Source organism: Hemitrygon akajei, chromosome 16, assembly GCF_048418815.1.
Source record: "Hemitrygon akajei chromosome 16, sHemAka1.3, whole genome shotgun sequence".
NCBI classification, from domain to species: Eukaryota; Metazoa; Chordata; class Chondrichthyes; order Myliobatiformes; family Dasyatidae; genus Hemitrygon; species Hemitrygon akajei.
This window is the reverse complement of record NC_133139.1, coordinates 18,915,160-18,939,629: the sequence shown is the minus strand read 5'-3', so window position 1 is coordinate 18,939,629 and position 24,470 is coordinate 18,915,160. Positions and strand designations below refer to the sequence as shown.

At 40.2% G+C, this 24,470-nt stretch overlaps 1 protein-coding gene across 4 annotated transcripts in view; it reads right to left on the bottom strand.

The window, feature by feature from the left end:
• Positions 1-2,136: 2,136 nt before the first annotated feature.
• Positions 2,137-24,470, bottom strand: part of LOC140739794 (uncharacterized) — a 126,361-nt gene continuing 104,027 nt past the window's right edge. For all 4 annotated transcript variants that reach the window (XM_073068319.1, XM_073068321.1, XM_073068322.1 and 1 more), the window contains 2 exons: positions 10,237-10,450; positions 2,137-5,223 (listed from right to left, as the gene is read on the bottom strand). In XM_073068319.1, the coding sequence (XP_072924420.1) occupies positions 5,016-5,223; positions 10,237-10,450 (422 nt within the window). In that variant the 3' untranslated portion in view covers positions 2,137-5,015. The remainder of the gene's footprint in view (positions 5,224-10,236; positions 10,451-24,470) is intronic.

Sequence of the window (24,470 nt, the reverse complement as noted above, 5' to 3'; positions counted from 1 at the left end):
GGGAGGAGCCACAGGAGCAGTCAGACAGGTATATCTAGTTCACCACATTGTGCCCTTTTAAAACAGAGATGCGGATAAATTTCTTTAGCCAAAGGGTGGTGAATTTGTGGAATTTGTTACCACATGCAGCTGTGGAGGCCAGGTCGTCGGGTGTATTTAAGGCAGAGATTGATATGTTCTTGATTGGGCATGGCATCAAAGATTACGGGGAGAAGGCCAGGAACTGGGATTGAGGAGGGAAAAAGAAAAGGATCACCATGATTGAATGGTGGAGCAGGTTCGATGAGCCAGATGGCCTAATCCTGCTCCTATGTCTTATGGTCTTATGTGTGACTTCTGTAGGCTCTGCATCTGATGGGTTAAATGTCCTCCTTTATTGTTATACATATAGCAAGTTATACCTTGCCAAGTGATACACATTCATGTTGCAGACTGGCGTAATCTGGACTGCTTGTGTCTAAACATAGTTTCTGCAGCTAGCAACTGGAGTAACAACCTTGGAGCAAGGACATTTCTGTGAAAATGTCTTGCCATTAGACTTTTGGTGAATAATACTGTGGTGAAATAAAGCAGGAAGTACACATCAAAATTTGAAAGTGCAATTTCATTGGTACATACTCAAGTAATATGTTCATTATTATATATCTCAAATCTTACAGAACGGAAGGGCATGTGTTTCTTAGCATCTTGCAGCTCCAGCATATACTAAAATGTTTTGCAGCTAGTGAAGGAATTTTTTTAAAGAATGTCACTTTATAGTTGTGGGAAATGTGACTGCTGTCTCTTTTACAACTAGGCCCAGTTGACTGCAGTGAGCAGACAATCTGTTTTTTGATATTTGTTGAGGAATCAGTTTTACTCAGGATATCAGAAAAAAATCCTTCTTTCATTGTTACCATATAAAATCTTTTACATAACTCGAGGATGTAAATTTTATTGATTTCATTTCTTATCCACAGGACAACACCTCTTCACAATGATGATGATGAACTGCAATTTTCTCTCACAGTCCAGTGGAATATCAGATTAGATTTTCTCCAAGGCTGTAGAACATGAATTGAACGTGTAGCCTTCTGATCTAGAGGCAAGAGAGTTACCCAACAGGCCAACCAATATATCACAACACTCTGACTTCAGAAAAGCATCTGAATTTGCCAATCTCTTACTTGTCTGATAGCTAATGGCCGATCTTATTTATTTATGTTTTGGAGGATAATTTATTTTCTCCCTCAACCCCATCCCCCTGCCTTCTCCCTGTAACCTTTGATGACATTACCTATCAACTTCCACTTTAAATATACCCAATGACTGATCCTCCACAGCCATCTTTGGCAATGAATTCCACAGATTCACCATCTGGCTAAAGAAATTCTTGCTCATCACTTTTCTAAAGGGACATCTCTCTATTCAGATAATGTGCCCTCTGGTCCTGGAATCCCCTGTTATAGGAAATGTCCTTTCCACATCCACTCAATCCAGCCCTTTCAATATTCAACAGGTTGCAAAGTGACCCTCCCTCATTCTTCTAAACTCCTGTGAATATAGATTCTGAGCCATCAAATGCTCCTCATATGTTAATCCTTTCATTGCTGGGATCATTCTCATGAATCTCTTCTTGATCCTCTCCAATGCCAGCACATTCTTCCTTGGGTATGGGGCCCAAATCTGCTCACAACACACTACACTCCAAATGCGGTCTCATCAATGCCGTATAAAGCCACAACATTATATCCTTGCTTTTATGTTCTAGTCCTCTGGAAATGAATGCTAACTTTCTGACATCAGTGATTATTAAGATGTGTTAACCAATGAGTCTCACTTCATGTTTGCTCTGTCTACTGAAAGTCTCCAGTCAGAATTCAGGGAGTGCAAATTCAGCCCATGGAATGGCAGGAAATGCATTCTTCCAGCCCTGTGTCTGGTCTGGTGTCGGTTCAAGCTCAGCACCAGAAATGAAATGGTAGTGTGCAACTCCTCGTATTAAGTTCTCCGAAGAACCTGTGTGTATTCTCTCTTTCTTCCTCTAATTCTGACAAGTCTAGGCTTCGGAAACATCCCAGCACCAGGCCAGAGGCAAGAAAGAGAAACACAACGGAGAAACCCAAGTGGAGACAAATTACTTTTTCCAAGGGACCTTTGGGAGATTTAATGAACATTAATGGTTTGTCGGATATGTAGCACAATGGCATTTAAAATACATAGTGTGATTTTAGACAAAATTAAATGCAACAACTTTATTAGATATTTACAGTCCTGGAGGCTTTGGATTAGGATACATTACTAATTTACTAAATTCAGTTTATAGCTGAATCAAAGTCCCATGTAGGCAAAGATAACTAAATCCTTCATATAAAAATGGCTAATTCTATACTTATAAGTTCTAAAGTTTCTTAAGTTAAAACTAGAACTATAATAAATCACAAACAATTCACTTCTATACATACAAAAATCCTCCAAAGAAACGTAAGCCACATTTGTTATGCTACTGGCTTTATGCACATTTTATGCAAAATCAATAATTTTGGCAAACAGCCTTCTTCTTCACTTTAAAATTGAAATTTATTGCTTTGATACCCATTGTTTCATGAAGTCTTAACATTCATTTCTCCCCTGCTTTTCCTTCAGCAGCGCCTTCAGTCTTTGAAAATTCAGGTTTGGCATTCGCTAATCGCTGTCTCATATTTTTTGTTTCCCTTTCATATTTGGTGAAGTCCTATGCTCTTATTTTTGTCTCCATGTGTAAGTTTCAAGGTGAAGGTAGACCTCTGGGGACTTGGAGTGAATGAAATGTGGTGGCAACAGGAAGGTCGAAATCTGAGAAGGTTGTCTGTGTTTGACTTTGCCTGGAGGTACATGTGCTGTAAGTGACCTTATCCTCTGGAAAAGAGGCAGCTTCGTACTACAGTACATAGGAAATACTGATGAACAAACTGTTTCTGAATTCCACCATGAAACAGTTTCCTCATTATAACCAGTATGAATGCTAAATAGTGCTATGATGTCAATGTGCCTGGATTATATTATATTTGCGCATCCACCCAGCACAAAAAAAAACTTAAACCCTTGAAGTAATTGTCAAAATATTCCTTGGTAATGTGGCCGCTTGCCAAGCAGCTGAAAACTTCAGAAGCGATAGACTTACATCTTCCAAATTTATATCACTTATTCTTTATTTTAGTTTTTGTGCTAATCAGGTTCAGAGTTTAACCCCATGAGATAAACACTTAATAGGAGTAACCTTACTGATAATCAGTTAGTAGAGGGGTTCCCAACTTGGGGCCCACAGACCCCTAGCTTAATGATATTGTTACATGGCATCAAAAAAGTTTGGAAACCACTGAATTTATAACACCATCAGTCCACAGGGTAGAAATGTGACCAAGTTCAGAACATTGAGTGCTATTCTACACTAAGTGTTCCAATATTCATCAGAATAAAAACCTTCCCTTTATTAATTCAAGTATGATGGGCAATTATTTGTCGCTGTTGGAAAATCTTAATACTAGGTTATGTTGTTTTTAGTTAGAAGACAACATCTTGTCACAAATTCGGCATAGGTTCCAGATCACATTGGTTCTTTCTGGCATGCTAAACTGGAGGTTATTGAAATCATTGTATTCCTGTCAGCTAATACTTGAATTCTTATGGTGGTACATTCAATGCATTGTATTTTACAGCGATTAGAGCCCTGAGTTATCATAATCCAGTTAAGGGCTTCCTGAGTATATATGCAAAAGTAAATACTGAAAATCTCTGATGATAATCTGTGTTTAATTCTAGCCTTCCCTTTTATTGCAGTGCCCCGACCTAAACATTATAAGAATAGTGGAATTATAGAATGTCTTGATTGCTAAATCTCAACACTTTAGACTGCCATTTCACAAATCCTATATTTCATTAGGAGTTTGAGGAGATTTGGTGTGTCACCAAATATATTTGCAGATTTTTCCAGATAGAGCATTTAAACTGGGGGCATCACCACCTGGTATGGAGGGGTCACTGCACAGAAACAGAAAAAGCTGCCGTAAGTTGTAAACTCAAAGACACCTTCAAAAGGCGATGCCTGAAAAAGCCGGCATCCATCATTGAGGACCCTCGTAGCCCAGGATATGGGTGATGATCCTCTTCTCACTGGTGCCATTAAAGAGGTGACACCGGTGCCTGAAGACACACACTCAAAATTTCAGGACCAACTTCTACCCCTCTGCCATCAGATTTTTGAATGGATAATGAACTTATGAATGCTTCCTCAGTATCTTTAGCCCTCTGTTTGTACTATTTATTTAATTTTAATACATATTATTGTAATTTAATTATTTTTTGTTACTTTGTATTGCAATTTACTGCTTGTGTACAACGGCAAAGTTCAGGACATATGCCATTGCTATTAAACCTGATCCTGATTCTGAAATACTGCAGAAGATATATTTGTGGAGCTTCCTAAACAGTCCCTGAAGCAAGACTTTAGTAGTCAGAGCAGAGACTAGGAAGTTTACAAATCCCTAATTTGAAGAGAGACCTGATAATTCTGGATTAATGCAAAAGAATTGTGTGGCTAACTGTTAAGATTCATGGAACTGTCTCTTGAAGGCAATAGGAGTAACGTAATCTGGACAGCAACCCTGAATATAATCCTTAGCTTATTTGTCAGTCAGAAATATCTTTAAACAGTCAAGTGGCTCCAGCTGTCAGATGTGAAAGATGTTCAAGAAAACTGAACAAATGAGCTGTATTATACAAAAGGGGGCATTAGTGTTATGTCTAGACAGGCACAAAACTTGTAAGGACAAAGATTAATAATCTGTTCTCAGCTAAAAGTACACATCAAGAGTCCAAACTTCTGTAAGTTAAATTTTTGTTAAGATAGTCTCAAAACTGCAATCTATCTGATACTCATAATTTAAACTCCGACGAGCAATCACAAAAACTAATAGTGCTATCATTTCTCAGCACCCTTTGTAGGATTGTATTCATATAATATACTAATCTAATCTGCCATGATGTGGTGTGCATTTTCAGCCCCCGAAGCCCCACCACCTCAGTCTCGGTGGAGGAGCTCGTGTGGGTCCTCCCCTCTCAAGTGGGATGAAGTAGTGATCGAATCCCAGTTCATACAAACAGTAGCAATTGTAGGCCAGCATCGCTAAGGTTGGGAAAAATGTCAGCCCAAATCCAAATCCACGATAGGCGCTGCTCAATCCGGCCGTAATCCAATATAGCAGCCTGCAAGAAATTGCATCAGTTATAATCTACATGCAATCAGGAATTTTGACAAATTACTTGACAAGGTGTGTTTGCCAGTGCATGCGTATGGTTTTATTGCAAGGACATTGACCCCAACTTGTTATCTCGTTTGCTCCCAAGACCTTACAGACTTTCAGTATCTATGATATTTTCCTTTTGAATATGTCAGTTGCTTATGTCTGTGTACTGTATGTACGGACATGTGTGTACTCTGGGCAAATGCGTGTCAATCTGCACTTCTTTTAAGAATAATGTGCAGGCCAGTGTAGCTGATTCCTGCTCCTGGAACATTCTGAAAATTGTTACTCTCTTTAATACAACTTAGTCTGACTGGAATAAAACTGTAAGAATATAAGGCAACACAAACAAAATGCTGGAGGAACTCAGCAGGTCAGGCAGCATCTATGGAAAAGGGTAGACAGTTGACGTTTTGGGGTGAGAGCAGAACCCCTCGATGAAGGGTCTCAGCCAGAAACATAGACTGTGCTTTTTTTCCATAGATGCTGCCTGGCCTGCTGAGTTCCTCCAGAATTTTGTGTATGTTGCTTTGGCTTTTCAGCATCTGCAGATTTTCTTGGATCTGTAAGAATATAACCTGCTTTAATCTGGTGGTAGATTAGGAGGGAACAAACAGATATATTCAAAACCAAGTGACAAACAGAACATTTTTCTAACACTTGGTAAACTAGTAATTGTGTAATATAATATATTAAAGAAAATGATAATGGGAATATGGAGTGCATTACCCAGAACTTGTCAAATTTATGTCAACGATTTAGATGAAGGAATTGAGAATAGCATCAGCAAATTTGCTGATGATACTAAGCTGGGTGGCAGTGTGACATGTGATGAGGATGTTAGGAGAATTCGGGGTGACTTGGATAGGCTGGGTGAGTGGGCAGATACTTGGCAGATGACGTTTAATGTGAATAAGTGTGAGGTTATCCACTTTGGGAGTAAGAACAGGAAGGCAGATTATTATCTGAACGGTGTAGAGTTGGGTAAGGGAGAAATACAAAGAGATCTAGGAGTCCTTGTTCATCAGTCACTGAAGGTGAATGAGCAAGTGCAGCAGGCAGTGAAGAAGGCTAATGGAATGTTGGCCTTTATTACAAAGGGAATTGAGTACAAGAGCAAGGAAATCCTCTTGCATTTGTACAGGGCCCTGGTGAGACCACACCTAGAGTATTGTGTACAGTTTTGGTCTCCAGGGTTAAGGAAGGACATCCTGGCTGTAGAGGAAGTGCAGCGTAGATTCACGAGGTTAATTCCTGGGATGTCTGGACTGTCTTACGCAGAGAGGTTAGAGAGACTGGGCTTGTACACACTGGAATTAAGGAGATTGAGAGGGGATCTGATTGAAACATATAAGATTATTAAGGGATTGGGCAAGATAGAGGCAGGAAATATGTTCCAGATGCTGGGAGAGTCCAGTAGCAGAGGGCATGGTTTGAGAATAAGGGGTAGGTCATTTAGGACAGAGTTAAGGAAAAACTTCTTCTCCCAGAGAGTTGTGGGGGTCTGGAATGCACTGCCTCGGAAGGTAGTGGAGGCCAATTCTCTAGATGCTTTCAAGAAGGAGCTCAATAGTATCTTATGGATAGGGGAATCAAGGGATATGGGGACAAGGCAGGAACCGGGTATTGATAGTAGATGATCAGCCATGATCTCAAAATGGTGGTGCAGGCTCGAAGGGCCGAATGGTCTACTTCTGCATCTCTTGTCTATTGTCTAAATTCCCATCAATTAACAGCCCAGAATATTTCCACCACCTAATATGATGCAAATCACAAGTGTTATGTACTACATAACACATGTCTGGATTGGTGTAGATCCACACTAACCAGGGAAAGCAGCCTAATTGATCAGCACCTCAACCATGGTTCTGAACATTCAGGAACACAAAAAAAAAGAGGAGCAGAAATAGGTCATGTGACCTGCCATTCATTCAATACATCCGCAGCTAATCAATGCTGGCCCCAACTGCTCTTCTGTGCTATTTCTCCATTGCATTAAATCTTATAAACATTTATCTACCTCCACCTTAAGTCCTCCTGAAGATCTCGCCTTAATTCCAGAGATTCACCCCCTGTTTGAGTGAAATTGCTCTGCATCTGCAACTTACCTTGTGGTTATAACCCCTCATTTAAGACTGCCCCACTGTTAAAGCATCCCAACATTTACACTGTTGTGGCCCCTCAAGTTCTAGTATGTCTCAATACGTTCACCCCACATTCTTCTAAACTCGAATGTAGACTCAAACTTTTAGCCTTTGATAAAATTTTGATAAACTTTGATAAAATTGATAAAATTTTCCATGAGCAGAGCACCATGGTTGAAATGTTTGCCGTCTGCAATATGTACTGCAGCAACTCGAGTGAGGCTTCTTCAATAGCACCTCCAAAACTTATGACATCTACAGAATGAATGTTGCTTGTGTGTAGAAGTGCCACCACCCTCAGTTCTAATTGGATGTTTAATCACTGTTTCCTATCATTGTTCAGTCTAAGTCATGGTACTGGTCGGGACTGGTCCGTCACTGTGTAACATGGGTGTATTACTGATTGGGACAGATCCGTCACTGTGTAACGTGGGTGTATTACTGATTGGGACAGATCCGTCACTGTGTAACGCGGGTGTATGACTGATCGGAACTGGTCTGTCACTGTGCAACGCAGGTGTATTACTGATCAGGACAGTACTGTGTGAGCACCATAGCTGGTGGAATGAAATGGTTTTGTAAGGAAAATTCCCACTCCATCTCAAGGGCAATTAGAAATAGGCAATAAATGGTAGTCATTACCATGGATTTTTCATGCCTCAAATAAACAATTAAAGCAATACATAAAAGGCAAATGAATACATACTAATAAATATTTTAAAATATGGAGAATATAAGCTTGGAGTAGATAACTATTGGTTGGGTATAAGCTAAGAGGTATCCCTGTGTGGAGATTTCAAGGAATTAATTGAGAATGCACTACTATGAAAAATTCTGTCATGTTCCCTCATTGATTTTTGTGTATTTAAGAAGATTAGTAATGTGTTGGGTAAGTGTCTGTGTTTATTTCAGGTTCCCCATTAAATAGGTAGATGTGTGAGTGTTAATGCAAGGTGTCCATTAACAGGCATTATATGTGTCTGGGTGGGTTATAAAGTTCCCATTAGCAGAATCCAAATGTGCCATAATGTATTCCAGGTTCTTGCACAATGCATAAATCTGAGATTTACAGCTTGAGATAGGTAGATTTATCATAAAGCTGCAAACATTTGCAGCAATTCTAGTAAATTGATGCAGTAGAACTAAATCTATTTTGAAACTCCGTTATAGTTAATATAAAATGGTCTTATTAAGAGCAAGATTAAACAATTCAGAGTAAGAATCTGCTTGGGGATGAAATTAAAACCTGATCCAACTATAGCCAAATCCAATCTGACCCAAGTCTGCGGAAATATCTATACTTTTTTAACCTAACCCATCCCACATTGGTTCCGAAGAACTTGGGCTAGCCAGGCTCCAATGTAGTGTACTGAGCCTAAGTGCATTAGTTACAAAGAGTTGGCTCACCTGATCTGATTAGAACCCAGGAGCCTATAATTTTTTGGGAGGCATAACCTTATCTGCCTCTGATACATGGAGTCAAGTTCCATCAGTTTGGAGTCATGTTGCTAGAGCTGAATTCAGAGAATGGATGTAATCACTATCCCTAATTAATTCCAAGTGGCTCTTCTTTATGAGTGGATCAACAGAAGAGCCATATTACTATTTATAGATCTAGAGAATTGTAATGAAGCCGAAGAAATCCATTCAGCCCATTGAATCCATTAGCTCTACTGCCCCACTTTGTCCCTAAACTCTTACAAGCATATATACATTAAAACCACTCATCGATTCTGTTTCCATTTCACTTATAGGCAGCAAGTCTGAGGTCATTACAAATCTCATATCCCCATTTGTATCTCTTGCTCAGACTTTGAAATTATTCCCTGCACCATCCCTGCTGATAGAAGAGTTTCTTCTTTACTAATTGGAATGGATCCCCTCTAGTTAACTAATATTAAAGCAATCACAAACTTGTATATCTCAATGAGAAAGGAATGTCTTTAGACAGAGGGTGGTGAATCTGTGGAATTCATTGTCACAGACAGCTGTGGAAGCTGAGTCATTGGGTTCTTGATTAGTAAAGGCATTGCAGGTTACAAGGAAAAGGCTGAGAACTGGGTTGAGAGGGAAAATAATCAGTCATCGTCACAATTCCCAAGTTTCATGTAATATTATTGTGTAAGGCATTTCAGCAGAACCTATTGGATGGTGATTAGGACGGGGGTGGGGTGCGGTCTATGGCACAAGATCGAAAGAAGCTACAGAAAGTTGTAAAATTTGCTCCATCTTGGGTACCAGCCTCCATAGTATCCAAGACAGCTTCAAGGAGCAATGCCTTAAAAAGGCAGCACACATTATTAAGGACCCCCATCAAACAGGACATGCCATCTTCAGATTGTTACCATCAGAAAGGAGGTACAGAAGCTTGAAGGCACACTCTCAATGATTCAGGAACAGCTCTTCCCCTCTATCATCTGATTCCTAAATGGACATTGAACCCATGAACACTACCTCACTTTTTTTATATTATTTCTGTTTTTGCACTATTTTTAACTATTAATATATATATTTACTGTAATTGATTTATTTTTTTCTATATTATGAGATATTGCATTGTACTGCAAAGTTAACAAATTTCATGACATATGCCAATGATATTAATCCTGATTCTGATTCTAAAACCTGGTTAAAATTATTTGCACAATTCCTTGAACCTGATGGTACTTGTCTTGCTACTCTAGTTGAACTTGACTCAAAGCAAAGATAAACCCTTGAGTAAATCCTAGAATGTGTTCTCAATCACACTGGGCAGTCCACTGGGAGAACTTGGCCACCATTAACCTTAGAGAAACTCATAACGACACCAGCAGTATCATATTGGTCATCACCTTGCCACTGCAAAGAGCCCAGATAATATGGGAATGATTTTCAGGTGCTCCTGATGAAGATAGGTTGCCATAACAGCCATGTTGAGAAAGTAGATTACAAACTGTTCAATGGAATTGCCAACGTATCTCTGATGAATAAGAACAGCTCGGACATTAGTGTCCAAGGGATCGATGGCTGTAGAGCAAAGCCGGGACAGAGAACCGATGACAACACCTGGAAAAGATCAAATGAGATCAAAATCAGATAAGAAACAGCAGAAGCATGTCTGAAAATAGTTGACATTTTTGACTCAAGATACCATGCATTATAAAATGTAAGAAATCAATTAATAATCGATTTGATTGTGTCCATTGGTTGAAGATAAATTTTATTCAGATGAGGCAGAGCGATAACTTTTCAACATGGTGTGCCAATGTGAAGGGATTAAGCTAAGCTGACCATGTGTTCCAAGAAAGAAACTTGATTGACTCAGTTAACGTGGATATTATTAGCAAGGCAGCTAGTTTCATTGAGAAAGCGGCGATCAGACATCTATTACAAAGTTCAAAGTAAATGTATTATCTAAGTAAGTAGGTCACCATATACCGCCTTGAGATGAATTTTCTTGCAGTAAATTAACAGGAATTTCTTTAGCCAGGGAGTGGTGAATCTATGGAATTGGTTGCCAGAGGAGGCTGTGGAGGCCAAGTTATTGGTTGTATATAAGGCAGACATTGATAGATTCTAGATGAGCCGGGGCCAAGTCAGGAGACTGAGAGGAAACTGCAGAACCATGCTGAAATGGTGGAGCAGATTCAATGGGCTAATTCTGCTCCTATATCTTATGGTCTAAAACAAAGGAATACAATACAGCCAATGTACAAAGGAAACAAATTATGCAATCAATCAATCAATGAATAAATAAATAAATAAAGCAATTAATAAATCAATTCTGAGATCATGAGCTGTAGGTCCTTAAAAGTTAGTCCATAGGTTGCTGAATCAGTTTAGAGTTAAAGTGAGTGAGGTTATCCACACTGGTTCAGGAGCCAGAAGGTTAAAGGATAATGATTGTTCCTGAACCCATTATAGTGCATGAAGTGAAAGCACTCCCAAAATTGTGCTGGGAAGGATAAGCCTAAAATGTAATCCTGAAAGAGTGAATTATATCAGAATCAGAACGTGTGCACCTTGCAGAGGAATTTGTGTTCCACTGCTAGTGCTACCTTTGTCCCAAACAGTAGAGGCTGTGAGGTTTCTATTCTGCACATAGAAACACAAAAATACCCAGTCCTAGAAATGAAGGCGAAAATAGTATCAAGATAAATGGTTATTCTTAAGTTAACTTGCAACATGATTGGGAAAATCTATTTTTATTATAAACCTTGCCTGAGTTAGACGACAAGGGAGTCCGCTGATGTAATGTCATTTTGTAATTATTATCTTATTTTATAATTATTTCAAAGGCACCTCATTTAGCCAGTCCCAGCCTCACTGCCATTACATATATAGCAACCTAAAATCTTCATATGAGGTTAAAATATTAGTTAATTAAGCACAACAAGGATCCTGGGGCCAGATGGATTACACTGAACTCTTGAAAGGCATCTTAAATATCCATTGAGGGTCAAGGTTATCTACTACTGTCACTGTGGAATAGTTCTGATTTATTTTTGTTTTAACGGAGAAAACATTCAGAAGTTCAAGTCTTCTCAAAGTCCCGTGGGAGACGTACAGATGGTTCTCTGTTACTGAGGGAGTCAAAGTCATTGTATATTTTGTCTGAAATTATGGCTAAAGATTAGCTCTATTTGTCACATGTATTTCGAACCACACAGTGAAACTTGTCATTTTGCGTCAAATTGCTTCAGCGAGGATTGTGCTGGGGGTCGCCATGAGTGTCGCCCAGTTTCCTACACCAACATAAAATGTCCACAACTGACCAACCCTTACAAATCCGTACACCTATGGAATGTGGGAGGCAAATGGAGCACCTGGAGGAAATCCATGTGGTCACGGTGAGAATGTACAAACTCCCTACAGGCAGTGGTGGGTATCAAACCACAATCAGTGATCACCAGTTCTGTAAAGCAATTAAGCTAACCACTATGCTAGCGTGCCACCTGATGCAGTGGGTATGAAAGAGATTACTTCTGTAAGACAGTCCATTCTCAAGATTTGTGAAGGTATGTGCAATGGTAGAAAATTCTTCATAGGAACTAATGAAAGAATAGTTATTTGACCAGAAATTGGAAGTGGGAAGTCAGGAAATGGAGAAAATGTCCTGTTGTCTAGATGATTAACTTTAAATGTTAAATTAACTGTTGCGAGGTGTTTCCATAAAGTAGGAAATATGAAAAAAGGTGCTTGGAGGTAATAGGAATGAAATCTTTTCAGGAGGGAGGGACAATGAGATGGAGGGATTTCCATGTAAGGGTAAAAGGTATGTACAGAAAGAAAGGCAGTAAAAGGCAAATTAGAAAGTAAAAGATCACAGAGTGGGAGTAAAACAGAATTTCAATTATATGAAGAGAGGAATGTAGTAGGCTGAAATGGCATTACACAGTGATTTATTGGAGGAGTTAGTTAGAAATATGCAGATTAATACATGCTTTAAAGTAGCAATCATTATATGTATGTATAAAATATTTATATTACTATCTACAATTCCTGCTCAAGTACTTAAATGGAAAAATAAGTGATCATTTGCTGAAAGTGGGAGCAAAGTGGAACAGGATACATGGGGATAACATTAAGATGAAGGGAGTTGAATACATGGAAAAAAAAGAGAGGGTTTTAGAGATGAAGTAAGATGGGGGGCTCAAATGGATTATAAACATTGTCACAGGCTGGATGGAATGAATAAAGTACTTTTCTGCTATATTTTAGTTGTAAACTCTAAGTAATGCTTTGGAAAAGTGGAATTTTTTGGGAAAGATTAAGTTCTAACTCAGTTACTTCAAAACTTCATTCTGTTCATTGGAACCTGTTCCATTTCTATGTTCTTTTGTAACGATTGAAATTAATCTTTAGTTAAAATACGTACTTTTATATTCAATAAATAAATTCCTACATTGAGCCAGTGTGATTGTTCCTAATTTGGTGCATTGTGTCAAGTTTTGGCCACTACCTGCAGGAAAGATGCAAATAAGATTAAAAGAGTGCAGAGAAAATTTACAAGGACGTTGCTGGTACTTGAGGACCTGAGTTATAGGGAAAGGATGAATAGGTTAGGACAGCAGGGAGGTTTGACAGAGGTATACAAAATTATGCGGGGTATAGATAGTGTAAATTTAACCACTGAGGTTCAGTGAGACTACAACTAGAGGTCATGGATTAAGGGTGGAAGGTGAAATGTTTAAGGGGAGGATGAAGGGGAGTTTCGTCACTCAGAAAGTGGTGAGAGAGTGGAACTGGCAGCCAGTGCAGACATCGGATGTGGAGTCAATTTAAACATTTAACAGGAATTTGGATAGGTATGCGATGGGAGGGGTATGGAGGACTCTGGTTTGGGTGCAGGTCAAAGGTACTAGGCAGATTAATGGGTTGGCAGTGACTAGAAGGGCTAGTTCTGTGCTGTTGTGTTCTATGACTGATTAAGATTAAAGATCAGCTTTATTTGCCACATGCACATTGAAATGCACTATTTGCGTCAACGACCAACACAACCTGAGGATGTGCTGGAGACAGCCCGCAAGTGTAGCCATGTTTTGGCGCCAACATAGCATGCCCACAATTTGCTAATATGTACTTCTTTATTTAGAATGTGGGAGGAAACTGGAGCACCTAGAGGAAACCCACACAGTAACATGGAGAATGTCCAAACTCCTTACAGGCAGCAACAGGAATTGAACCCTGATCATTGGTGCTGTACCGTGACCGTGACACTATACACAGAAATACAGACTCAACCTGGAAGAAATTATACGGGTAGTTTTGCTGTAAAATGGTAGCTGCATTCCTAAGAAACCTTATGTTATATAAGGTTACATGAGAGCAGATCAGGCTTTGGTTGCCTTAAAGGTAATGATTTAAACAGTTTTTCCTAATTGCCATTGTGCTGTAACCTTGTTCGTTTATTAGAAGTAACGTAAAGCCTCAATGAATCAGATTGTTTCCTTTGTTAACAATTGTCATTAAAAGCAATACACGTTAGCCTTTCAACAATGTTGCTCTTCAAAAGTAATTATTTAGTCACAAGGTTAAAATTTGGATCATCTTGCACAAAGGGTAAGTTCAAAGAAAGAACATATACCACCATTTAGAAAGTCCTATTTATTGATCACCGTTGGCAAAATGATTATGAATTGAAGTTATTGCAGTTGGTTTCTCTTTCCAAACAGAAATCCCAAAAATTAACATTGGAGCCACATAAATCTTATGCTTGTTTCTAAATGTGTGTCTTCAGTGTTGTCAGATGAGCCACAGAACCTGGGGTATTTTAACCTGAAAGATGATTGAGTGTTTCCTTTAAATTTGTAGACAGAGCAACTTGATACAAGTACTTTAAACGTTATTGCAGATTGTAATTTAAACCCCCATGGGTTACTGATGGAACGATTAAAATACAATTTCAGTCTGCAATGTGTTTTTGGAATTTTCTTTCAGCATCAGTTACTGTGACAAGTCATTCTCCCTCTTAAAGATTTTCCATAGAGTTGGTGGTGGTATATTGGTCCTGGCTTCTTTCTTTTTGCCCCAGCAATAGTGGTCATGATTTCACCTGCCAAATCTCTTGTCTCTGGCATTCCCTTCTTGCCTTCTCTCAAACCACCTCTATTAGCTCCTCCCTTGACCAAGCACCCTAATATCTGTCAAAATATATTTGAATATTCTCCCATGAGGTTCCTTGTGATATTTAGCAAATTGTAGGTGCTGTTCAAATTCAGGATGTTGTTGCAATCCCTGCTTGTTCATCTCTTGGTGTTTACTTATCGAATGGAGCTTTCACATCTCAGAGATGTATCTTCAAAGTATCTGCTTGCACTGCCTTTTCTTTGAAACTGCAACACTCTAGTCCATATTTTGTATTCCTTTTACTATCTCAATATGCCGGCATATGGAAGGCCTACGTATCTGTCTGATGACATGCCCTCCAAAGCTTTTTATTGTATCTTGATACATGTAACAATAATAAACCCATACCCATTCCGAATTCAGGACCAGCTTCTTCTTCCCCTCTGCCATGTGATTTCTAAATGGACATTAAACCCATGAACACCAACTCACTTTTTAAAAAATTATTTTTGTTTTTGCACTACTGTTTTTAATTCAACTTTAATATACAGTACACGCTCTCGGAGCAGTGCTGCCAGGATAATCAAGGAGAGGACCCACCCAGCCAACACACTTTTGGTCCCACTTCCCTCCGGGAGAAGGTTCAGGAGCATGAAGATACGTCCAGCCGGATTTGGGAACAGCTTCTTTCCAACTGTGATAAGATGGCTGAACAGATCCTGACCCGGATCTGGGCCGTACCTTCCAAATATCCGGACCTGACTTGCACTACCTTACTTTCCCTTTTCTATTTTCTAATTATGATTTATAATTTAAATTTTTATTATATTTACTTTGATTTATACTTCACGGAGCGCGAAGCACAGAATCAAATATCGCTGTGATGATTGTACACTAGTATCAATTGTTTGGTGACAATAAGGTATAATAATAATAACAACAATAATATACTTATTGTGATTCTTCTTTTCCTATATTTATCATGTATTGCTTTATACTTCTGCTGCTAAGTTAACAAGTTTCATGACACCTGTCGATGATATTAAACCCGATTCTGACGTGAAGCACATTAAGTCCTTCAAGCCTATTCTGCCAGTCAATGAGATCATGGCCAATCCTTTCTCATGTAATCTAAATGTTCTACTATTTCATTACTGTTTTCAAAATTTATCAGTCTCAGTCTTGAAATTACACAAACTTGGCATCGTCCTTTGCAGGAGAGAACTTTGCATATTTGCGGGTGTCTGAGAGAAGAAATGCCAACCATGAACGGTGAACCCTCTATTCTGGGGCAATAACTCAAGTTCCAGCCTTTTGCAAGCAATGCCATCAATCCTCCTTCGAATAGTATTAGTTTCAATTAGATCACCTCATTTTCTTCTAAACTCCAATGAATATTTAGGAAAACCTTTCTTAATTTCTCCTCCGAGTAGTCCTTCCTTGTCCTATGGGTCTGTAAGACTGCTGCAAGGATAAGGAGGAAAAATGCAATGGTAAAGTTGTGAGAATTGTTTCTCCGAATCTGAAAATCATCTGTTAGTCTCTGTCAGATGAAGGGAATAACAACCTCAAACAAAAAGTGATCATGATGACTCTTGGAGGACAGAGAAAATTTACAAGGATGTTACCGGGCCTTGAGGACCTGAGTTATAGGGAAAGGTTGAATAAGTTAGGACTTTATTCACCCACAGTGTACGAGAATGAAGGCAGATTTGATAGAGGCATACAATATTCTGAGGGTTAGGGGAAATGCAAGCAAGGTTTTTTTTCCACTGACGTTGGGTGAGAATAGAACTAAAGGCCATAGGTTTTTGGGTGAAAGGTAATATATTTAAAGGGAACCTGTCATGTATTTAATATTTCGGTAATCTTGCATATATAGGTTGATTAAGCATTCTTGTTCGTTTAAATATTTCATTACGTGTTATATGTATAAATACCTGAATTGCATATGTCATCACACTACCACGTGGTACGTGTGCGCCTCGCTTAAAGTAAACTTGAAGTTAGGCTCACATTTCAAACTCCTGTGTGTTCCTTTCAGTTGGTTTAATATTTTGAAGTAACAAAGCATAACAGAACCCAAGTGGAAACTTCTTCACTCTGGGGGGTGGTGCGTGTGTGGAACGAGTTGTCAGCAGAGATGGTGGATGCAAGTTTGATTGCAACACTGAAGAGAAGTTTAGGTAAGTACATGGATGGCAGGGGTATGGAGAGCTACAGTCCAGGTGCGGGTTGATGGGACTAGGCAGAATAACAGTTCGGCTTGGATTAGATAGGCTGAAGGGCCTATTTCTGTGCTGTAGTGCTCTATGACAAGTTCTTACCTAGAAAATATGCCATACTCTGCAAAAGGCGTGCGTGTGTGTGTGTGTGTGTGTGTGTGTGTGTGTGTGTGTATATATATATATATATATATATATACATATACATATATATATATATATATACATATACATATATATATATATACATATACATATATATATATATATATATACATATATATATATATATATATGTGTGTGTGTAGCTAGAGTGTCTTAGACTTTAGCACAGTACTGGATAAAGTAACAATAAGGTTTAGGATATTTAAAAAACCACATGCTTAGAGCATTTGAATAGCTTGTGCAATGGATCTGTGATGTCATGGAACAAAAATAATGGCTTTGACTCTCTCCTTGAAATTCCTAAAACAATTAACAGATTACACCAGAGAACTAGTCTCCCACAGGGAAGAGGAAATACTGTATTTGCTGGCCTTCCATTTAGTGTCAGAAACAAGTGTAGCCTCTTATTAAATGTATTCTATTCTGTCTTTAATAGCATAGTCAGACCATACCCCTGCCATATTACTTCCTGTTTAAAGACAGCTTCAGGCAGTGTTTCAGAGCGCAGCCTCTTTTGTTAAACTGTTCCCTGTGGTTCTCCTTAAAACTGGAATCCTTCCTGCTAAATAATAGCACGAACATTTGGTAAGGTTTGTTCCCTTTCAGTTTAATGTGAAACCCAGGAAGCCTCTGTGAAATTCTTTGTTGTATCCCTTTATACCTGGACTTGCTATCATATGTATATGTCCAGTGTTCCATGATGGATGAACAGCTCGTTATTTAGATTGCCAGGCAGCATCTATGGAAAAGAGTGCAGTCGACGTTTCGGAGCGAGACCCTTCGGCAGGATGGGAGAAAAATCTGAGGAGTAGATGTAACAGGTGGGGGGAGGGAAGAGAGAAACACCAGGTGATAGGTGAAAATTGTGGTGGGAGGGATGAAGTGAAGAGCTGGGAAGTTGATTGGTGAAAGAGAGAGTGAAGGCCATGAAAGAAAGAAAAGGGGGGAGGAGCACCAGAGGAAGGCGATGGATGGGCAAGGAGATAAGGTGAGAGAGGGAAAAGGGGATGGGAAATATTGAAAGGGGGGGGGGATGGGGGGCATTACTGGAATTTCAAGAAATCGATGTTCATGCCAGCTGTTTTATTTTTCTTTTGACACTACTTTGATGTACTTCAATATGGAATAATTTAGCTGCTGGATGACACATAAAATCTTGTGAGGATTGTTGGGTTAACATGGGGTAGGATGGACGGGGGATTGGAGTGGTGAGCAGGGCAAAGGAGGTGTTGTGGAAGGGGAGCCACCAGGTAGATTAATTCACATGTGCCTCCCTAACACCCTGCTCCAGCATTGTCTTCCCAATTCCGGTTGTAACTTAAAGTAAGAAAAAAAAACTGTAAAATGCTCTGACCTCAACACGGATTGGTTGGCACCTGAAAGTAAAAATAGGTTTAAAAAGGAGTAACAAGTACACATAAAAATAAAACCAGAAAATGTTGCTTCACTCTCCACGGATGCAGGTTGACCTGCTGAATCATTTTGGCATCATTGAATAGAGTTGGAACAGAGTTATGTAGCACCAAAACAGGCCTTTCTGCCCATCTTGTCTGTGCCACCAAGTTACCGAACTAAACTAGACCAATTTGCCTATGTTTGGCTCATATTCCTCCAAACCTGATGTTCTCAGCCTTTTTTTAATGCCATGGACCTACACCATTCTACCCCTTTGACTTCAGATTTCCATTATTTGCATCGTTTTGTTCTGAATGTTTAAGTTCAAGTTTATTGTCATTCAACCATACACATATATGTAGCTAAACGAAACATCGTTCCTCTGGAGCCAAGGAACAAAATACAGTACATATAGTTACAATCCAGCACATACAATCACAAAGTAATACTAGCACAAGCCTCTGAGTGGTATGGTGTGAAGATGACATAAAGTATGAGGTGCATGTTTATTTACAGTGCTGTGCAAAAGTCTAAGGCTAGGGTACCTGAGAATTTTGCACTGTACTGCTGCCACAAAAACAGTCAAATTTCATGGCATATGGGAGTAATGACAAATAAGCCTGATTCTGCTATGGGTCTGAGAGTGGGAAGAGGGCAGGGAGAGGGGAATCATGGTTGGGAAAAAGGGGAAGGGAGAGGGGAGAGAGCAGGAAGCACCAGAAAGACATTCTGTAATGATCAATAACCTGATTGTTTGGAATCAAATGGCTTTGCCTGTTGCTTCAGGGCTGGGTGTGTCTGCACCCATGTCCGCTCCCCCACCTGGCACTCCTTCTTTGCCCTTTGTCCCACACCCCTCTCGTGCACTCCACCTCACCATCCCCAACATCCAGATTTACAACCTCGCTCTCTGCTCCATGCTGACAAATACAGGACTGCGCAAAAGACTTAGACACCCTAGTTATATATATCTGTGCCAAAGACTTTTGGACAGTACTGTACTGTAAGACAGTATAATGTTACAGGCAGTGTTATAAAAAAGCAAGCAGTTGTATAAATATGTGAAACAGCAGCAATAAAAGATGAAAAATGACCAGTGCAGGATTAGAGTGTGTCTGCGAAGGAAGGGGCAAGAGTTGGCCTTTCAAACCCTCAATCCTGCTCTGCCTTTCAGTGACGACGCAGCTGATTGGTTACCTCCAGTTTAGTCTTCTGCTTGATCCCCTTGGGCTTGGGGCCCCTAATATCCAAAATCCTACCAATGTTAATTTTGAATATGCTCAGCAACTTAGTCTCTGGACTAATCAATTATCTTCAATTTCCAATAAAATGAGTGAAGAAACTTCCTGCCAACTCAGTTCTAAATGGCAGACCCGATTACGTCCTTGTTCTAGATCCTTCACTCAAATGAAATGGCCCTTCAGCATTTTTAAAGTTTTTTTTAAAGTTCCAAAATTCTTTAAAGTTTTGTACTTTGTTCTGGTCAAGGTACATGGTCACTGGTGATGGGATGAACTTGTTCGCTTGAAAGTGTCTGAATGCTCGGTACCGTCTTTATTTACTCACAAACCCAAGAGACTCTACAGATGCTGGAAATCTTAAACGACAAACACAAAGTGGTGGGTGGAGGAACTCAGCAAGTCAGGCTGCTTCCAGGGAGAGGACTAAACAGCTGACCTTTTGGGCTGAGACCCTTCATCAGGACCGGAAAGGAGGGCAGAAGCCAGAATAAGATGGTGAGGAGAGGGGATGGGGAATAATCTAGCAGTGGATAAGTGAGACCAGGTAAGGGGGAAGGTGGTGCCCCCAGCCCCTTACCTTCCCCCTCACCTTGTCTTGCCTCTCACCTGCCAGCTTACTCAATGTTTTGTTTAGTTCAGTTACTCATAACGTTCTTAGTTGCAGTGAGCTGGTCAAAGCACCTCCCTACATCCCAATGCTAATCACTTCAAAAATTCCCCTAATTAAAGAGCAAAGTCAGCAGATTCCCTTGTCCAAACATTATAATGGTGGCTACTCAGACCACACAACCGGTGCAGAACATATTAACGATAAAGAATTTCACACATTCCACTTACTCCCAAATGTTTTTTTTTAAACTGCGATAGCTTTAAAATCAGTAAAGAAAACAGAAAATAATGAGCAGGTATCTGTAAGGAGAGAAATAAGGGGCCACTATCAGCATTCCAGTAAATGTGATTCTTTAAATCTCTGGAGTTAAGCAGTAAAGGAGAAGTCTGACTAATGTTGGTGCTACTGGAGGGTGAAGTTACGTGTCTATCCAGCTTTTCCAATCTGTTATGAAGAAACTTCAAGGTGCCATCCACAAGACCATAAGGAGCAAAATTCTATAAGTCAAAGGTTCAAAGATTGAAAGATTGATTCATTATTAAAGTGTACAACTCTAAAATTCTTCTTCTCCAGATAGCCTTGAAACCCAGAAAGAAAAAGGATGGCAGCATGATAACCAACCCCAAATCCCTCCTCCCGCACAAAACAACAAACAAAAATGGAACAGGCACATCGGCCTCCAAATCTCCCACCCTCCACACACAAAAATACGAGAAAGATCGGACGAAAAACACAGGATATAAAAGCTATAAGACTGAAAAAATATTTATAGGCCAAGTCCACATCCAAAATGCTGGAAATATTTATTTATTGAGAGACAGTGCAGAGAAGGCCCTACTGACCCTTCATGCTGTGCCAACCAGCAATCCCCTGATTTAATCCTAGCCTAATAATTTTACAATTTCTAACAGCCAAGTAACCTACCAACCATTACATCTTTGGAATGTGGGAGAAAACCAGAGCACACGGACGATCACGGGGAGAATGTATAAACTCCTTATGGGCAGTGGTGGGAATTGAACCTGGGTTGCTGTTTCTGTAAAGCTTTGTGCTAACCACTGTGCTACCATGCCATCCCAATTTCGAGGAATAAACATAAAGTGCTGGAGGAACTCAGGAGGTCAGGAAGCATCTGTGGAGAAGAATAAACAGTCAATGTTTCAGTCCAAGACCCTACACCCTTACTTTTCAGTCCTAATGAAGATGCCAGAATCAAAAGGTGGGGAAGGAAAGGGTTACAAGCTGGCAGGTGATAGGTGAAACCAGGTGAGGGGGAAGGTAGGTAGACGGGGGAGGGGGAATGAAGTAACAAGTTGGGAGGTGATAGGTGGAAGAGGTAATGGGCTGAAGAAATAAGAATTTGATAGGAGAGGAGATTAGAGTAGACCGTGGAAGGAAGGTAAGGGAGGGGCATCAGAGGTAGGTGATGGGCAAGTAAGGAGAAGAGAAGAAGAAAGAGGGGAGCCAGAATGCGAAGTGGAAAAAGAAAAAAGGGGGAGAAATTACTTTTTCAACCCATTGGGTCTGCTCTACAAATCGATTATGACTGATTTGGGGCATTGATCTTTTGGATAGTCAGAGGCTTTTTCCCAGGGCTGAAATGGCTAGCACGAGAGGACACAGTTTTAAGGTGCTTAGAAGCAGGTACAGAGGAGATGTCAGGGGTAATTCTTTTACGCAGAGAGTGGTGAGTGCGTGGAATGGGCTGCCAGTGACGGTGGTGGAGGAGGATATGATAGGGTCTTTTAAGAGACTCCTGGATAGGTACATGGAGCCTAGAATAGTAGAGGTCTATGGGTAACCCTAGGTAAAATTTCTAAGGTGAGGACATGTTCGGCACAGCTTTGTGGACCAAAGGGCCTGTATTGTGCTGTAGGGTTTCTATGTTTCTATGATTTATTTTCCCTCTCAACTCCATTTTCCTGCCTTCCCCCTATAACCTTTGATACCCTTACTATTCTGATTGCAATAGTTGGACTAAAAGCAACAGCTGAATGATGTGATGACACCACCTCACGTGTCCAGATCCTACAGCACTGAGGGTTACTGGTAGCATTTGATGTCCAGCAGAATGTGGATTCTGTGTATACTTTAGCTGTAGAGCTTGGAATGTAGATCAGCTGCCCAAATAAAGAGGCTGAAGTCTTTTGGCAGCACCCTTGCCCCTTCATAACCATCTAACCCAGCTACGACCAAGATCGTGACCAGATACTATGATGTCATCGAATGGTGGCGAGTGTTCAAGGGGGATGTTTGTTCCTCTGTTTCTGTGAGGGTTTGGCACTGACAACTGTCCCTATTTTCCTCCCTTTTGGGAGTGTCACTCCCCAGTGACCTACAGGCAAAGGAGAGAGAAGAAACAACTGCCCTGCAGTCCAGCTGTCTGCATTCCTCAGACAAGTGAATATGTACTGCTGCCTTTGTCCAGAACAAGCCTGAGTTATTGATGTGGATTGAAATACAAGCAACGCATTGTATAGAGCAGCCTGCCTGAGACTTGAGAGGAAGTGACTACCCAGCAGTGCAATAATTCTGTTTCCCTCTGTACTTTCAGTCATTCTTCACATGGACAATGAGATTGAGCAACAGTACAGGTAACCTCTGCTCTTGACTACAAATCTGCTAGTGTATAAAATTAAAAGCTGCGCCAAAACGTGACAAATCGAAACCCCAGTTTTATTTTTTTCAAAACCTTGTCGACTCATGAAGGGTCTCAGCCTGAAACGTCGACTGTTCACGCTTTTCCATAGAGACCTGTAGAGTTCCTCCAGCATTTTGTGTGTGTTGCTTGCCAGCCTGATTGAGTGTGAATTCATAAATAAAATGTACTGAATCTGAAAATCCAATTTTGTGAAAGTAACTTTCACACTTAGAAGAGTTTTCCTAACTTAGACTGAGCCTGTCTGCCACAGCAGAGCCTGACCCAACTTGAATCCAATCGTTTTATCAAACCTGCACCCACACATATAGTCAGCCGGGTGGGACTTGGGCCGAGCAAGCGGGCTCTGCACCAAACAATTGCCTCCTGGGAATCAAGTTAAAGCCATAACTCTGTCCTCTCATGTGCTTTCCAAAGTAAGTAATATCATGCCGGGTGATGAACCATTGACAGGTGCCAAAAGTGGACAAAGACCCTCTGTTAGGCTTGCTTGTAATAGGTCTAGGAAATGGCAACGCTGAATGAACTAACTCTAATAAGTGTAATTTTGGGAATCTCCAGCAAAGCCTCACTGATACCACCACCACCACCACTCAGGTTCCATATGGTCAGCTCGGGATGTGAGTGAGCAAGAAGTGACTTGGCTTCCCATGGCAAGCTATTTCTGTGGCTTTTCAAACGCCGGATCCTACTACTGGTTACAAGCTAGTTGCATCAGGTACTTTACACTCCGAAAATGAGTGCTGTCATGGCAGACTTTCTTGTGTTTATAAGTGCAACATTTCCCTGTTTTGTATGTGTTGGGGCTTAGGGCATGAGGAGGAAGGACAGAGCAGTGAATCACAATGCCTTTACAATCCTAGCATAGGGGACGTTTGATGGACCCGCTTCCCTTTTCCCACTTCCCACGGGCAGGTATTGTGTCCCTTCCTGACGTTCCTAATTTTCTGGCAACAGGTAAATAGGAGCAGGAGCACAGACGTCTGGAGTTACTCAAAAGGATTCTGACAAAGTATTTTTGCTCTATTTGAGTTTTTGGACTCAAATTGAATAAAAGAGATGTTTTAACATCTGCTCAGCAGTTCCTGAATATTTTAAATAAGTGTTTACATTCAATGCAACTAAATGAAAGAGCACCTTAAGATCTCTTAAATTTACTTTGGTTATTACTCGTAATTGGCACACAAGATGCCAGCTGGAAGTTTTTACTTGGACTGTGACT